The following is a 17991-nucleotide window of genomic DNA, read 5'->3' on the forward strand; positions in this document are numbered from 1 at the left end:
CTCATGTCAGAGCTGGGAGAGAAGCCACCAGAGGTGGAGGGCTACCTACTCGGAGTCCATACAGAGATAAGAAACAGCCTGTTTACGTCTCCATTTTTTTAAATGATGTGGGACTGATTCTCCCTTTGTTTACGTGTACTTCACAGCAGTCCACGATTGAAATCAATATCCTTCATTGACTTTGATGGATTTGCACCACGCCAGGAGGGAGACTCAGACTCCGTGCAGCTAGCCCATGCATTATCTTCTCTCACTGTGAGACAAGTCTGTGAGACAATGACTTATCAGTCCTCCAGTGGCAAGGCTTTTTGATCTGGTCCTACCTGATCTGCACACTTTGCTCTGATCAGGTACATCGGGTAACTCATCAGCGTGGCTGGTTGACATCCAGGTTGTGACTGACTGCCTGACATGAAAGGGACTCTGGTAGTTACATGTCTTAATGACAAGATTTCCAGTGTAAATTGTAAGCTTTGTTTATTTGATTTTAATTGTCACAGAGCAGGGAAGTTATGCAGGGTTTATTCATAAGAATTATTTTAGCAGTGAGTCAAGAATGAAGCGAATGAATCATACTGACTAACTGAGAACTCTGCTACCTTTTTGTGGACAACTTATGTATAAAGGAAAAAGAGACAATTCTTTGGCATAAATTAGGTGCTACAGCAAATGACTCAGCCACTACTGAAAAATGTCATTGTTGTTATCATTTATAAAGTGCTGTTGATGCAAATGAGGCTTTAGAAGCTTATGAACATCAAGGCCATTAGAACAAGAGCCCAGTATCAGACTCGAATCAGGATATCCTAGAAACACGTCTAAAAGAAGTCAGTTTTAGACCAGGGATTGAACAAGCAAGGGGGGCAAGAAATACAGAAGAAGAAAAAGAGAGAAGAAATGCCATCATGTGACAAAGCTAAGGGAAGGAGAAGCTAGTGATGGAGAAGTGCAGGAAAGGACCTACCTCTAGGGAAAATAGGGCATGTGTCTGGAGGAGAAGAAACTGATAGAAAATTGTTATTGGTCTTGTCTAGGCTAGAAGAGAAAGCTGCTGATAAAGAGGGTGGCAAAAGTAAAAGGAAAAATTTCTATAATTTTGCTCTGTTTCCCCGTGAGCTACATGTTGTTCGTGAATTGAGAGTCCAAGGACAGGAAACCCACTAGAAATACAGCAACCGGACAGACCGCTGTTTGGGAGTTTGAAAAAAGGAGATGTGAGGAATTAATTTCAGACCTGGTGTAAATGATCCAGCTGAATAAGTAGTTTTGCATTTTGCTGTAACTTAAGCACTGGCACGGTTCATGGTTTACTCTGTTTGGAGTTTGATTTGTCCATTTACCTCCCACTGTAGTCATCTGTGTCCAAACACAATCATGTGCATCCAGGTTTCAAGAGTATTATCAAACCATGGTTTTAAGGATGCTGGCTGTGATGGGAATCTGAAACGCAGAATTTGCAGTGTCACTGAACCCATCTCTTCTTCATCTGACCCCCAGGACTGATTTGGAAATGAGACAATAATTGGAAAATTAGATTCATGAAATGTACCCATGCAACTTCCCGATTTCTGCTCATGTGATTGAAATGTGGTTGTTATCAGAAAAGGGGTGTTTTCATTGCACACAGTCTGCTACCAGCTTTATATGCTCTACCCGGGATTTGGAGGTTGAGTCGGGGTCTTTTTGCCTTGACCTTGTCACAAGCAAGAGAGATTCTGTAATATGAGTGTAAAAGATGGGCGAAGAGTCATTGAATCAGTGATTTAAGCAAAAAAGTTCTGGCTTTTCCAGGCTCTATCCCAGGGGCCAGTGCAGAAGTGACCCATCAGGACATGGTAGATTGATGTATGAGAAAAACAGAATTAATCTTGTTCCCTCTTCTTCTTCCCCTGTATCCCATGGCTGTGCTGGGTTCACAAGGTTAGCAAACTAGAATATGTTTGTGTCAAGGAGAGGAGCCGACATGAATAAGGGGCACATGGGAGCAAATACGGGGAGGAAGAAGTTGCTGGTTTTAGACAGCCACTTTTCTGACTGGGTGCACTTTAAGCACAGATCGAGTCAGTCCTGCAAAAGGTTCAGAGGAGGTTAGGTAAGATCCCATCGCAGATCCAAAGCCGCAACCCTTCTGCCTTGGCTCTTCTAAAGAAAAGGAAAGATTTCTGCTCTGGAAGCAATTTGTAAAGGTGAGTGCAGTGTTCCAGACTTACCCTCTTGTTAATGCTCTAGCTTACCCACGTGCTACCATCATTGAACTGAAGTCATGGGGCATTTCCAACCAGCTGCAGGTCAGGTGTTTTCTGATGTAGTTCATGTGTTATTCAGAACAACAGTGAAGACAAGAGCTTGAAACATGTTCTCTGTGCCTTAAATCTTGATGGACAAAAAGGAAGGTGATGGATCTGCCCAACTCTCCTTCTGTGTCATGCAACAACATAGTAATCCCAAAACAAGGACTGCAAGATGTTTCATTAAACTGGAATTACTTCAGTGTTGTGCGCCCATGTCCTTTCTGTAGATACAGCACAGCCTTGAGTGAGTTCCCATCATACTGTCAAGTCTGGTTATTTTCCTGTCAGGTCTTGCTGTGGCTCCTGCATAGGTTCTTCTTTTGAATTGTCTTGTTGGCTTGTTTTTATAAGTTAATGGTACGGGGGGGGAGGAAAAAAAAAAAAGGTGGTACTTGTGGGAAGACAGTTTGCATACACCTTGTCGGCAGGGCTGACTGCAACACAGCCGAGACAGATTAGCACACCACTGCCTGCCTAAAACAAATAAACACCAGCTGTTTATCAGACAGGGCTCAGCTTTCTCCAGGAGGAGGTAAACACATTTATGCAGATGAACCTCCCAGGTGCCCTTGCAGCACAGCATCTTTCATGGCTACTTGGCCTTCCTTATGAGTTACAGCCAGGACAGATGAGCAGAGAGATGCAAGGTTAGCACAATAACACAGCCATTCGCATAGTGCCAGGGCGGTTTGTCATTGCTTTATGTTTAAAGCCCATATTTAATAGTAATGTAGAATTAATCATAGTGCTGATCTCACTGTGAATGGAAGAATTTGATGTAAACTTCAGTATTTTAAGCCTATAGCATGTGAAAAAGCAATTTATTATAACTCACTTATTATTCCATTTGTGCCTAAAATACTGTGAAGCAAAATTTATGGCCATTCGAGGTTGAGAGAAATTGTGATCAGCAAAAGTACTTTTCTAACTCTCCATTAAGATTGTCCAGTTGCTGTCAAACTGCTTAACTTCATGAGCCTTTTTTTTTTTTTTGTAACCCTCCAAGTTAAAGTTTACTTTAAATCCAGCAGTGCTACGTGAGTGCACTACCTCAAAAGGATTGCTCCTCCCTCAGTTCAACTCTGTCTGCCACAGTATCTCCTTTAATTCTTCATATAAATTTTCCCTGAAGCTTCTCAGGTGACCCTAACAACTTGCTGCAAAATCTGGTCTTGAAGACAGATGGGATATTATTTTAATAATGTAGACATAATTACACAGTCTGGATGCCGGCTTTCAGAACTGTCTGATCATTTATTAAGATGTTGTTGGGAGGAAAAACTGGGAGCTGAAAATTTTGGGCAAGACCCTGGGGAGTTCAGAATGAGAGGTTTGCTTCAGTTCTCATGGTGTTACCACTTATTCATCAGAAGTGTAAATAACCTCAAATAGTATTGCTGATTATTCTGAGACAGTTTTCTTTTTAACTTTATCTCACACCAAATGGGGCAATCGGATTGCAATTGCTACATTTCTGTTGGGATTCTGAGGTTTTTAAAGTGTCCTTGGGCTCCTCTTAATACAAGATCATTTCACCGCAGCTTTCTTGACTGCTGCTATTCAGGAGACCAAGAATGCAAATACATGGTTTGTCAATACAGTAAATCCTAGGTACTGTAGTGATGAGTGCTATAGAAATGCTTGCCAAGAGAAAGAAGAAAAAAACCTTTTTCCTCTACTCTATTAAGTAAAATGGTGCTATTTGAGCTTTTCTTAGATTAGGACTTTCCTCACCCAAGTGCATCACTTAACATTTCAACACATAATATTTCAGATTTCTCAAGGTACTCCTTAAACACTCAACTAAACCAGGTGGAGAAGGCAAAGTCCACATGTGATTTGTTCTCCCTGTCTGTCACTGCAAATTTAAAACTGAAGCCATTTTGGTTGTGCCTACCATCCTGTGCCTTAATGTTACTAATATTATTAATATTGGTAACTAACAGTTTTCAGTCTATTGAACGATTAATGAAAAGGTCAACGGGAATTCTCTGTAGAGGCATCGTTCATTACAAGGCCCATTGCTTGTGCAATCTCACAGCATCCATCTTCCCAAACAAGCAAACGGGCCAGAGATGGCAGCTCCTTAAGCTTGCCTGTGAGCTCCTAATTTAAAAGCTTAATTGTATGAAAGCTATTAGGATGTTAGTCTTCCAAGCCATTGGGTTTCTGATGCATGAAGTGGAACCTATGTTGTTGTGGGGCATATGCTCCCTTGGGTGGATGCAGGTGCCTTACGTGGGAGCCTGGGTGGTAGGAGCTGGTGGAAATTGTGATGTTTCCCTGCAGGCAGTTTGAAAGCTGGTGTTAGTCACCTCCACCTCCTGCATCTGCAGTGCTGCAAGGGAAATGCATCTGAGCTAAGAGGTGCATACCTGTACAGCTTCTGTGGCACATGGAAGAGATGGAACAGACTCAAAAGCTGTCCAGTTTGTGAGCAAACAGATGCAGGGTCAAGTTATGAGCGCTCCTGGGTAGGAATGGAAAGAGACCACTGTTCCATCTAATGCCTCTGCTTGAGGAGATCTCTAGTGCATCAGCTCTTGCTCACCGAGCACTGGAGAAGAGTGTGTAGCTCTCGCTGCCCTGCCATGACCATCAGGCTGAAGCTGGAGGTGGTCTGTGCTACCACAGTTCTCAAAGGGAGGCAGCAAGTTCCAGTGAAAGGCAGTTTAGAGAGATGAAGTTTTGGGTACTGTGCCTCCAGACAATGCTCTTCTTTGTATTGCCAGAGGAGCTGTATGGGCACTGTGATGCCAGAAAGTTGCTTAGAGCTTTGGCAGAAAGTAGCTGTGTCCTAGCATCATGCTCAAAAGAGCGTATGGAGACCCCCAAGCTCTTCCAGCAACCTGTGACATTTAATCATGACCCAGCATTTGTGGAGATCCTGCTGGTCGCTTATCTACCCTTCTAGGTGCCTAGTGCCTGGGTAGATCTAGCGCTTATGAATGACCCTGTTAGCTGAGCAGACCAATCTTCATAGTCCTCTGTACCTTTGTTAAATTAATAGCTATTGCTCTTTTGATTCTTCCTGAAACCTTGGTTGCTATTCTCTGTCAGTCCTCACCATCCTAAATGTCAGTGGAAAGGATCATTGAAACTAATGGGCTGAGTGTGTCTGTTGTGCTGGTGACTTTATCCTGGGATGACTTTGTCTCTGAGGGAACAGTCGCGCAGGAGATGGCTGCAGGGTCAGAGTTTTGCTGCGAGACGGCACTTGGCACTTCCAGCCAGCTCCTGCTAGTGCCCGAAGGTGCGTGAGGGTCAGTGGTCCTCCCCCCCTTAGGAATGCTTTGACTTGCCAAGGCTCAGCCTCAAAAATCTGCCCGATTTTGGGTTTAAGCTGATCCAAATTGAAATGCAATATTCAACAGGACCTTCTCATCTCGCCTGGCCTGGCATCAGAGGTATGTGACCTTTGCTATGCCTTGCAGAAGAGGAATTATTTCCAGGATCATTCCAAAGAGATTCAGGTCTTTGTAGCAGATTTTGCCCCAAAGGTTCCTCTCCCGGAGGACAAATTTGCCCCGAGCTTGTAGTAAAAACGTGATAAACCTCAAGTACTTTCCTTGCAGATGTTTTGCGTAAGACTAGCTCCATCCCAGAGATGACTGTGTTCTGTGGGTGGGTAAAAAGATCCCTGTAGATATTTTTGCAAAGCAATTTCAGATCCTTTGCAGCTTGCTAGAAAATTGAATTAGTTGTTTTCCATTCCCTGAATTAACCCTAATTCATTCTTCCCTCAACCCTCTCCCTCTTCCTCCCCTCCCTCCAACAGATGTCCAGCATATTAAGAGGAGAGACATCGTTTTGAAGAGGGAGCTGGGAGAAGGTGCCTTTGGGAAGGTGTTCTTGGCCGAGTGTTACAACCTCAGCCCCACCAACGACAAAATGCTGGTGGCAGTGAAGGTAAATCCCAAGGGCGACTGGCAGAGAGTAGGGCTGGGACTGGCCGGCGAAACGAGGCTGGATGAGCCTGCGTGGGAAAGGGAAGCAGGGGAGGGCTGGGAGCTGGGGAGGAGATTTATCTGATGCCGGAGATTGTGGTAAATCCACTTAGTCACACAAAGTTTCAGTGTTTCGCTTCAAGGTCGTCTATTCTTGCCAATGCCAAAGCCTCTCTTCCTGCCAATGTGGCCAGGACACAGATGAGGAGGCGAAGCTGGTCTGGATGCTGTAAGCTCCTGTGCAGCTGCAGCAGTGCAGTGTGGAGTCCACCTTCCTTCCATGAGGGACCTGGGCTCTTCTTTATCCGGATTTTATCTCTCTGTGGAACAGGCAGAAGCTGAAGCAAAAAAAGACCTCAGCAAAAATGAGCGTTTAAAAGCTAAGCACGACTAACCAATTTGCTGGGATCAATTTGCTGCAAGATGGGCAAAGCAACCCAGCTCGACTCCACTCAGCTCCTGCTTGTCTAGCCACGATTCCTCCTGTTTTGGTGATTTTGAGCCAACGCAAGTTCAGCTTGGCTTGTGCTGTGCTGTTTGCATCCTTGTGAGGGTCCTCGTGTGAGCTGTACCCCATCAGCGTGGCTCTGGGCAGAGGAGCCCACTCGGTGCAGAAATGTGCTCTCCTCTCAAGTGGCACCAGTTGGCAGACACACATAGTCTAATCCCTGGGAGTTAATTGATGCCTTCTAACTCCTTGGAAGAAGATCTGCATTTGAACCGATGCTCTACAGGAAAAAAGGTTCCAGCACTCTCTCCAGGATGCTGGAGGCATCCAGTTACTTGAGAGTTGTTTTAATCATTGGCAGTTCAAGCGTTTTTTTTGTCCTCTTATGCTTGACTATGAACTGCAAGACTGCACCTTTCACCTCTGAGACAGGTTAAAGCTGAGGTAGCACAGCTACCCATATGATTAATTGCCTGATTTTGTGGCTGGAACCTGCCTATCAGTGTCAGCCATCCCTTATGTGATCCTGTCTCTCAAGTCTCTACTGAGTTTCATTTGCACATAGGCAGAAACAGCATCCGAACTTGTTTCTGTTAATTGCTACTATGAGCTTACATCTCCAGAGTGCCTTTCATCCTGCAAGATCATACAGATCCAGCTTTGGAGCAGGGCCTTGAAATCTGGCTTCCTGCCAGCTCAAGGGGGGGGCAGGGAAAAATCCTTCTAATTTGGGCCACATCGTAAGTCTTAGGGGAGGAAAAAAAAAAAAAAGGAAAGAAAAAATGGCTTTACATATTAAGTTGAGATGTGACTGCAGTTCCTCATGCTCCCAACGGAGGCTGAGAACTACCTCCCTGGTCACTGCAGCTTGGGGCAGCAGCAGGACACACTGGTGAGGGCAGCTCAGTCCCCAGCCCAGAGTCTGCCTCTGCTCTGCTCTCAGGGACTCCCTCCCAGGGCCACAGAAAGTGGCTGTGTTACTCACTCGGTTAAATGGACCTAGATTTTGAGTGGATCTAAAGTTTGCAGCCCCGTGGATAAGCTGAGTTTTGATGTGATGGCATGGACAAACTTCCTGTTTTATGCAGCTTGCTTCTAAAAACATCCTAAGAAATGCACAAAAAATCTATTCAGCAAAGAGTGTTGAGGTTACAAAGTCAAGTACTAGAAATGCTGGAGGGGGTGGTATTCAGGGCATGTCCTCCGAACACGTATTCTTCATTTCTCTATGGACTGCTTCATTGTGATGATCACTCCCGTGCCCGAGAGCTCCCTACAAGCGAGTGCGCTCATTTTCACAGCCTCCCAGCGAGGTGCTGGGGTTGTATCATCCCCATTTTGCAGAGGGCAGATGGAGAAGCAGGGAAACTGAGCTGAAAGGATCCACTTAAGTGGAGGATGGAGTTACTGACCTGCCTTTCCAGCCCTGAGAACAGCAGGTTCCCGACCCACATTGACCCCTGCTGCAGCATTAAACACGCAGCACTTGTGCAGACCTGGCCCCGATGCCGCGTGAGAGGGGATTTCCCAGGTAATATTGGAACAACTGACACTTCGTGACGATGGCTGCAACCTGCAGATGCTGAGTGACTTGCCAGATGTCACGCAGGAATCGTGTGATGGAGGCACAAATACAATCCACCCCAAACCTTCCTAGGAGAGGCATTTCACTGGTTTTGCTGAGACATCCCTTCTCTTCCTCTGGTCCTGGGCTTCTTTCCCTGTTCTACCACTTCCAGCTCCTGTTGCCCTCATTTCTAAATGCTTGGCTGTGCAACCTTAGTAATGTGGGATTTTTAATTCTTTTTTTTTTTTTTTTTGGGTGTGTGATATTTACAAAATTCCAGTCCTAACACTTGTAGAAATTAAACGATTGTGTGTGAAGGAGAGGAAACCTAAACTCACTGCAGCTTGAAATATCACAGGAAAAAGGAGGAGAAAAGAGTGATGGGGGAGGGGACTGTTTTCCTGGGGAAAAAAAAAAAGGGTAGCATCAACATTATGAAGATATTAAATGACTAAAAGTAATTGTGTGCCTGAGATAAGGATGGATGCTTTGCCATCTGCACCGTGTGACTAACATCCATCTAAATATATCTAGTCAAGCTATCCCAGAGGACATAGAATTAAAATAAAATTATACCACATGACTAGCAGTTTGGGGGCAGAAGAAGGAGATGAGGCAGTGTCCTAAGGCTTGGGTAAAAACCTCACAGCCGATCTTCTCCAAGGGGAAAAGCAGCTGCTCTGGAGGACTCGCTACCTCACTGTGCACGGCATTGCGCCCAGCAGTGCCACGGAGCAGCCAGAGGAGCATTAGCAGTGTGCTTGGCCCCTTCCTCTACGCACAGCTTTCTGATGCTTAACATCCCTTTTTGCACATAAATTGGAGCCTGCACCTGCTGGTGCCACCTCTCCTATCAGGATGGGGACATTCAAGGCATGAGGAAAAGGGGACAGGTATATTTGTATGTAGGTAAGGGGAGAGCTACCTAGTGTCCCCCACCACCAGTGCACATCAGTTTGAATCTGGGGATAACTGGAACAAGTTGCCTGGAATCCTTTTTGACTCCTGTTAGGCTGCACAGTTAAAGCCAGAACTGGTGCTAAACAGTCCTTGCACATGGAAGATAAGGGGAATATAACTGAGACCCAGCAACTCAAAACTAGTATTGCCTCTTCATTTCGTTAGATGTTTGCAAAGACTGTGCCGATTCTCCTGGCCATCCCATCTTGACAAATGTTCTGGACTTCAACTTTTTTACTAAGTGCTCATGGAAGAGCCCTCCCTTGATACCCTGGGATGACAGCATGCTGCTTTCACACTAGTTCTCAGATGCAACTGCATGATAATGCACGAACAAGTGGCCTCCAACCTTGGGGAGCCCTCCCCGATCACTGTCTGCACCCATAGCAACATCTTCAGAGCAACCCTGCAATGTCAGGCTGGTACACACAGCCTGGAGCCTGCAAGCTGCCCTGCCATGGCAATGTGGAAGATGACATATTCTCAATAAGGATACCGATTTCAGCACCAGTCTGCCAAGGGAGCTGTTATAAACAGCAGGGAATAAAAACATGATTTTAAAAATTATGAGAAAAGACTTGACAGTGTCCTTCTTCAGAGGCAGTTTGAAAAATCCACACAATAACTGCACAGCCAGGCAAATCCATCTTCTGAATAAAGGCAGTGTAGTCAGCTATTTCAAAATAAAAGACAGATAGCAAGGACTGGCTGGCTCAGGAATTTAATAATAATGAGATATGAAGCCATTCACCCCTAGGTCACCAGTACAAATCCTGCCCAAGCTGGGGATAATTGGAAGCTATTACCCTCTGAGGCGTGTTTGCTGCTGCCTGGGAAATGAGTTGGGTAACCTGCTGGGCCAGTAACCACATGAAGGAAACGCCAAGGTGGTGCCACTGGCACCTACCACCAGCTGGCAGCAGTGGTTCCGCTCCCCTCCCTTCCTCATCAGCTCCTCCATAATGCTGTGACCTGTTCTGGCTTTGTCCCCACCTAAGCCCACCCTGTGGGTATCTGTGCCCCTTCTTTCAGGCGCTGAAAGACCCCACCTTGGCAGCCCGCAAGGATTTCCAGAGGGAGGCAGAGCTGCTCACCAACCTACAACATGAGCACATCGTCAAGTTTTACGGCGTGTGTGGTGACGGTGACCCACTCATCATGGTTTTTGAGTACATGAAGCACGGGGACCTGAACAAGTTCCTGAGGTATGTGTGAAGCAGGGAATGGGAGCTGCTGTACAGCTGCTCCACAGCCTTGGCGTGGCTTGTTGTAGATCGTGGTGTGCCAGTGATGCTGCTGCCATGTGGATGCTGGTGGGCTGGGTAATAAGGGCCAGTTGTTCCAAGGACAGCTTGTAGGAGATGATGGTTCTCACCAGATTTGGTACTTTATTAGCTCTACCCCAACATTTCCTCTTAGGTAGTCCCGGGGGGGTGTTCCTGTGAGCTATGGAAACCGGACTTTTCTTCTCCCACCCCAGCAAGTTTGAAGCTGCAGGAAGCGTGGCTCCAATCCCTCTCTGCACTGTGGGGGTAGCAGGATGTGAAGGCATGGCTGTCTGTCAGCAGCTCAACGTCCCATCCACCCAGCAAAGCCGTGCCCTGCTGAAGCAGGAAGTCATCAGTCCCCATGTCACCCAGGACCAAAATATTCCCTTGAGAAACCTGCTGGAATCCTTGGTCTGATTGGTATCCTGGGCATTTACTGATCTCTAGTTCTCACTCCTACATTTGGAAAAGAGCTGAAAAATGTTGGAGGGGCCTCAGGCAGTGCCCGTGGAGTCCATCCCTGGTCCTTGTCCCCTAAGCCTCATCAGACAGAGATGCTGACTGAGGTACAAAATATCCTAACCTGTGGCACCACGCTACTCAAGAAGCTAGGTAAGGTTTGACGAAGTGCCGTAATTGTCTTCCCTGCCTCTAGAGAGATGCAAATTGCTGGAGCCCCCTCCCCGCCCAAGTCATCATTCAACCATTTCATCAGCGTGAGGCAGATCATTTGTGTGCCCAGAATCCGCCAGCAGTACGGGGCAGGGAGCAACTGTGGGAGGATGTTTGTGGTGCTGTTCTCCCATGATACAGAAATTACGCTCTGAAACCTGTGTGCAAGTGGAGTGGTACTTACCTCTTGAAATAATTAGTAGTTTTATTTCCCAGTATTTAGAAAATTGGACCCTTGATATTTTCCTGTTTTGACTGCTAAGTGTGAACATGATTGCAGCGGGAACAAGAAGCTTGAGCACAGCAGGTCTAGATCTGGAGTTGGGATACACTCTGTGATTATTTTTCCACCATCACAGTCAGTTTCTGACCAGGAAACACAGGTCCTTCCCTGAGGTTTTCATTTCTAAGCAAACACCTACACCAGAAGAGGGAAGGACCCCAAAGATTTCTTTCTCCTCATTTTGGCATAATTGTGGGTAGACTGAATATGATTTTATAGCTCAGTCCCTGTCTCAGGCTCTGGATAGATGACATCCTTGACAAGGTAGGACGAGTGAAGGCTGATGCTACACTAGCTTTGCAGAGCTCCTCAGACCCATGTTCAAGGGGGAGCAGCCTTGGTTACCTTGGGACCTCTCTTGTGGTACCCTGTCTCGCAGGGGCCCAGTAACCTCCCAGCAGCAGCGGATTGAACTCTGCCTACTAGTATGAAACCGTGCCTTGGGCTGAAATGGTGTTTTAGCACAGATTGGAGATGCAATGTTAAGGACAGTGCCTCAGCCTCGTGACTGGAGGAAGGCAGTCTAAAAAGGAGCGTGAGACACAGTGTTTTTGAAGTACTTCACAAGGAAGAGCAGAAAATTGACCCATCTTTTTTCCTGACAGAACAAGTAACCTTATTCTCCTTAAAGGAGGCAGACGTTACAGCTGAGGCATAGCCTCCCTCTCTGCTCTAATTGACCTCCCAAACAGTATAGTCCAAACCAGGCTCTCCTCCTGTCTCAGAGGGATGTCTCATGCCCGCTGCCAATGCCCTGTGTAATTGCTTAGGACCATCAGTGTGGTCCTAAGGCTGACATCATGCTGAAGCCATGCGCCCCCTCATCCCCACATCCCAACCCTGCCCTAGGACATGTCTGAGAAACACTCATGCCCTGGGAGGCCAGGGCCTGTCCCGGTGTCACTGGAGAAGAAAGCTCGTTGTTATATTATCTTTGGCCTTTATGAAGGAAAAGTAAATTTCCAGATGTGTGGTCCCTGGGATTGCAGCCTCACATCTTCCAGCTACATTTAGCTGCCAGCTTTTCCTTCTCATGCAGCTATGGAGCAAGCAGCTACGAGCTCCCTTCTCTGCATGTTGGGGTGTGATAGGCAGTAAAATCCCTTCGTGTCCCAAAGGAAGTTGGCTTTTGGGACAAGGGAGCTTATACCCAGCAAAACGCCTAAGGGGGCATATGGAAAGAGGGTCTTGGGCTTTGTCAGGTCAGCTATGTGCTGTCCTCGCAGCGGCGATGTGAGGGATGGGGGCTGCAAGGGGGTCAGAGAAGGTCGGTGGTGCAGGAGTGCCTGGCATCCTGGTGAGTAGCAGGTTTTTACTGTGGCATGATTCACCCGGCCCACAGCAGGAAGCAGCTCCAGGCACTGGAGGCCAGAGGTGCTGGGGGTCTGTGAGAGACACTCAGATGGACTTTTCCCAGTTTAACTGCAGAAATTGGAAAAGCAGTAAAATGGAAGATGCTCACTTTAGACTCAGTTTCCTAGAGAAAGGCACAATAAATAAATTCCCCTAAGTGTTGTTAGACCTTTGTCGGCTTCCAAGAAAAGAGAGAGAATTTTACTGGTCTGTAAAATTAACTGGTGTGGCAGGGGGAAGCACTAGGCCCAACACTCACCAGCTGGGCCAGAGGTGGCACGTACTGGGATGGCTCTATACACAGCAGGGCTCCTGCACATAAGACCATTGCTGGTGGTGCAACATCTTACCCTGCTGTCCGCGCCGGGGGAGACTGCAATCGTGGTGTCCTGGCTAATAGAAAAGGGATAGTGAAAAGATCGTGCCGTGGAGAAATACGGACATTGCTCTCCAGGGAGCACAGTGTCCCTCGGGCCGCTGCACGCAGGGGCTGGAGACCGCCCGCAGGTTGGGTGCGTGGCCAGGCTGGGTGCCCCCCCCAAAAAACCCACTGCTCGGGGGTCTGCAGCAACCGCCTTCCCTCTCTGCTCACCAACCACCTCCATCACTTCCTCCCTTTCCTTCTGTCACTGGCTTTCTAACATCTGTTTCCTGTCCGTGACAGCAGCAAATTTGCAGTCGGGATATTTGCGCGTTGCCGTTCCAGACCCTTTCCGCAGTCTATAGTAAGTTGTGGCCATGTGCTGTTAACTCAGGAGATACGTTTTGTTAGAAAAGTTGCATAGTTCTGGTGTTCTTGCATCAGCCCTTCCAGGGAAGCAGCCCCACAGTTGGACTTCTGTCTTGGGACAGAAAGAGGAATTTCAGCAGAGGAAGCCAGAGGGGTAATTTTCTTCCTCATGTTGGCAAAAGCCTCCACCACTCCATAATGGGAAAAAAAAAACCCACCCAAACCAGCAGTTCTTTAACAGGGGTTCCACCCAATTTTATGGCCTGTCTGTAAAGCTGAATTAAACCCCTTTCCCCAAGAAAAGATGGGCAGATCCCTCTCATATTCCCTGTAGGCTTCTTGACACAACTAAATGTGCTAATGTCCTTCCTGTTAATCTCATAAATGAGTTGATACTTCTTTCTTCTGGACTACAACCATGTGGGATGGAGAAAGGGAGGGAGGGAAGTGTATGTACTATATAGGACATACTGAGATGTGTCCTATATAGTAGGATGTACAAAAAGCCAGTGGTATAAAGGTGTTGGCCGACCATTTTTTTTTAAACATTACCTGTTCCCTTCAGACACAGACATTCCTTTGGGGGCCATTATTGTATTTGAAAAAGGTGGCAGTAATGAAATAGTAATATATCCTTCACATCTCACCTAGGAATGTTTACCTTTGATGACAACAGGTATCAGCTGCAGCGAAATATGCTGTAACTGCAAGGCATGACTGGTACAAACTGTCCAGCACAGTTTTAGAAGCTATTGTTTGTCCTGCTTTGCTGTTTTTAGCTAACCTGCTCAGTCCTGGCTCAGCTTCACCTGCTGTCGACATCTGTTGTCACCACCAGGTAATGTCCTGGGGTAAACCCGTCTGTGGGCTGTTTAAATAAGACATCAAGCAGTCATTCTGCAGCTCTTCCTTGCCCTCAGCAGTTTTTCCAATGTGCTGCTGCTCCCACCGTGCCCATGAGCCTCCAAGATGCCTCCGGCAGTGCTGCTCCCAGCCAACTCATCCCACATTCACTGTAGCATCACCCACTCATGGATCCCCAAAACCACTCCTGGCTCCTCAGCATTCACTTCTGGAGTTTCTCTTTTCTGCTAGCTGTCCTTCCCACCAGGAGGGGACTTTCAGAGCCATGTTGCTAGTGGTAGGGCAGCAGGAGGTAGCTGAAGAGAGGGGCATTTGAAAAACTAGCCTGGATGCTAATCCCTTGATGCACCCTCAAGCCCAACAGAGCAATTAGGGAACAGAGACAAAGGAGAGAAACAGTTTGAATCTTCTTGTGGGTTGTTCAGTCCCATGTCAAGAAGGAGGGAAAGCTCTGTATGTGCAATTTCAATTTGCTAGCTCTCCGTGGGGTTACTGCTGATGACAGGGGTGAAATACCAAGAATCATTTCAAAGACAACAGTATGAAAGCCTCGGAGGAAATGCTGTACTGTATCTTAGTCACAAGGAGGAAGGTCATAGCAAAGTTTCTTGCTTTTCCCTAAATATGAGGGCTTTTGTTATTCCACCTTCACACAGGCTACCAGAGGGTGAGCTCTGCCAGGGGAAGAGACATCACAGAGGGAGCACGGCAAAGACAGGCTTGGTGCACAGCAAGGGAGGGGACTAAAAAGGGGACAGGACAGGAGTGAGACTGACCTTAAGTCCTGCATTTACAATGCACTTGCTTCAGCAAAATATTTCCTTTTGTTGCCCAGGATGTTCTCTGCATCTGCTGACATCCAGGTCTAAGCTTTGCACCTCTGCTCGTGCCTTCACAGCTCACAGTACCTGTGTTACCTCTGGGATAGCTTAGGGTATAAAAGGTATTTTCCAGGGATGAAGCTGCTGATGTTCTTCTGAAACCTTTTCTGTGATCTCTTGCTGTATTGGTATCGATCGGGGGAGGTGGTTTGGTGATGCGGTGTTTGGAGGAAATAGAGGAGGCTGTTTGGGATTATTAAAGAGACTAGGTAGCAAGAATATGATGGCTGTGGAAGGAAAGGGGGTGATATCTCTACCTCTGGGAAGGTTTCCAAGGTATAGGAATTAACCAGAGCAAACATGTAAATATCTGGAGGCTTGTCAGTTTTGCATAGGTCTTGCCAGAGAAGAATGTCCATGTTGCATCAAGCCAATGGTCTCTCTGTCCTGGCAGTCTGTCTCCATCTGTGGCCATAAGATGCTGCTTGCAGAAGAGTAAGGACAGGAGAAGGATGTATGGCACCCACTCACCCACCAAATGTTCCCCCAACCTCCTGTTCTCTTAAACTTTTATTTTTTTCTTTCCACTGGAGCTGTGTGTACATCCTCACAGTGCAGAGTTGGGGGCTAGTCTCCACCCCAGCAGGAACAGCGACCGTGTGGGATGCCTATCTCCTGGTCACTTTTGAGACCAAACTCTATGCTTTTTGCTTCTTCCTCCCTATAGGGCACATGGCCCAGATGCTATGATCCTCGTGGATGGGCAGCCTCGACAAGCCAAAGGGGAGCTAGGGCTATCCCAGATGCTTCACATCGCTAGCCAGATCGCCTCTGGAATGGTGTACCTTGCCTCCCAGCACTTTGTCCATAGAGACCTGGCCACCAGGAACTGCTTGGTCGGAGCCAACCTGCTGGTGAAGATTGGAGACTTTGGGATGTCAAGAGATGTCTACAGCACTGATTACTACAGGGTAAGGCAGCTCCAGCAGCAGTCTGATGCTCAGAGCAAAGGGAGACTAGGAAATGTTACAATAAATCAGGTTTTGGAGCTCTTGAGCTCACTTCCTTGGTTATTCCCTCACTGAAACATGTGCACAGATGTTGATCAGGCACCCCTGAACCACTGTCCTCATTCCTTTTCAGTCCTGGGCATGCTCGTAGTTCAGACATCCATGCAGATGCCTACACACAGAGCTCTCTCTGATACCCCACCCAGCACAGTGTCACATGTTTTGTGATGGCTCTGAAGTCATCCCATTCTTCATAGAATCATAGAATGGTTTGGGTTGGAAGGGACCTCAAAGATCATCTAGTTCCAACCCCCCTGCCATGGGCAGGGACACCCTCCACTAGACCAGGTTGCCCAAAGCCTCATCCAGCCTGGCCTTAAACACTTCCAGGGATGGGGCCTCCACAACCTTCTTCCTTCCTTCCTATTTTTTCTCCCTCTTTTTTGAAGACATTGATAAATTAAAGGTAATCCAAAGAGATGACAAAGACTACGGGCTGTGACCTCTGGTGTTAGATTAAAGAAACTTAATACAGGGACCTTGAGAAAACACAACTGAAAAACTGACTGATAAGCACATAAAATATGGAAGAGGAAATAATAGCCAATTTAGGTTCGACCTCAAAACACTTTTTTTCCAGCAGGGTCATCTTTTAGACAATGGAATAATTTGCCAGAGGTAGATTGCTGAGGGCCTGCCATTAAAGAAGTTCAGGAAGCAACTAGATAAAAACGCCTGGGTTTAGTGCAGAGGCTAATCCTGCACTTGTCTCTGGGGATGGACTCAATGAGTCAGGAATGCTTTTCCAGCCTTTTCTTCTGTGATTTGTGCTTGCACTGTCCCCTTGTCTTGCACAGTCCCTTTGTACCTGTCTGCACTGCCCTATCTGCCTGGGATGGCAGCCTCCCTGGGGGGACATCGTGTTTCTCACCCTTCCTCAGCTACAGGAGCAGCTGCGATGTTCAGAGTTGGAAGCACACTGGAGTAGGCATTTGCTACTGGGCCATCCAGCAGCAGGGAAGGGCTTTTCAGGCTAAGGAGCAGTGGTTTATAGCCTGGTGCTTGGACTAAGGCTGATTTATTTCTGGTTACAACATGGATGTTTGGCTTTGAGGATGATTTCTATCAGCTACCTGAGAAAGGGTTGACCTATGGTCTTGATCTGATTCAGAAGGTTTTCTTTATGTGATAGGCAGTTGCCAAGTGGAGTTACTGTGTTGGGGAGGAGGAAAAACGTGATCACATTTCTGCTGAGACATATCACCTCTCTCAGCCCAGGACACTGGCTTATCACTAAGTTTAATTACCAGTGAGGGAATCAATCATCACTGTGAAGCACAAAAGTCCATGTTGGGAAAAGGTCTCAATGCAGTTACTGGGCAGTGATGAAGGAATAGAGGTGGTTACAGTCCCATCACTGCAGGAACTACAGGAAGTAGCAAGTAGGGAAGAGAAGACACAGGGGAGGAGGGGAAGCAGCCTGTGTGATTATCCATGTTCTTGCCTGGCTCATTTTCTTCAGCCATGTTAGACCTACTTCACGCACAGTCCGTGTCACACCGCTTGAGGCAGTCCCAGCCAAGCCTGTGCTCCTGCAGCACCGGGAGCTCTCTCTGCAATGGGAGAATTTGCTGCTATTGCCATGCGAAGGCTGGGAGGGCCTCCAGAAAGTGAGAAGTGAGAAGATCTCTATAGGCCAGTTCACTGTTGTGGGATTTTTTGTCTTCTCTGTTGTGGTGTCCTGTAGACCTCATCCTGTCTGTGCAAAATGCTTTGC

The 17991-nt window shown here is 47.0% G+C and overlaps 1 protein-coding gene across 4 annotated transcripts in view; it reads left to right on the top strand.

The window, feature by feature from the left end:
- The window catches only part of NTRK3 (neurotrophic receptor tyrosine kinase 3), a 219379-nt gene that overhangs the window by 167755 nt on the left and 33633 nt on the right, over positions 1-17991 (top strand). For 3 of the 4 annotated variants that reach the window (XM_054837014.1, XM_054837016.1, XM_054837017.1), the window contains 3 exons: positions 6070-6200; positions 10246-10418; positions 15932-16175. In XM_054837014.1, coding sequence (XP_054692989.1) covers positions 6070-6200; positions 10246-10418; positions 15932-16175 — 548 coding nt within the window. The remainder of the gene's footprint in view (positions 1-6069; positions 6201-10245; positions 10419-15931; positions 16176-17991) is intronic. The other variant, XM_054837018.1, reaches the window with a different exon arrangement.

Source organism: Grus americana, chromosome 10 (genome assembly GCF_028858705.1).
Source record: "Grus americana isolate bGruAme1 chromosome 10, bGruAme1.mat, whole genome shotgun sequence".
Classification (NCBI taxonomy): domain Eukaryota; kingdom Metazoa; phylum Chordata; class Aves; order Gruiformes; family Gruidae; genus Grus; species Grus americana.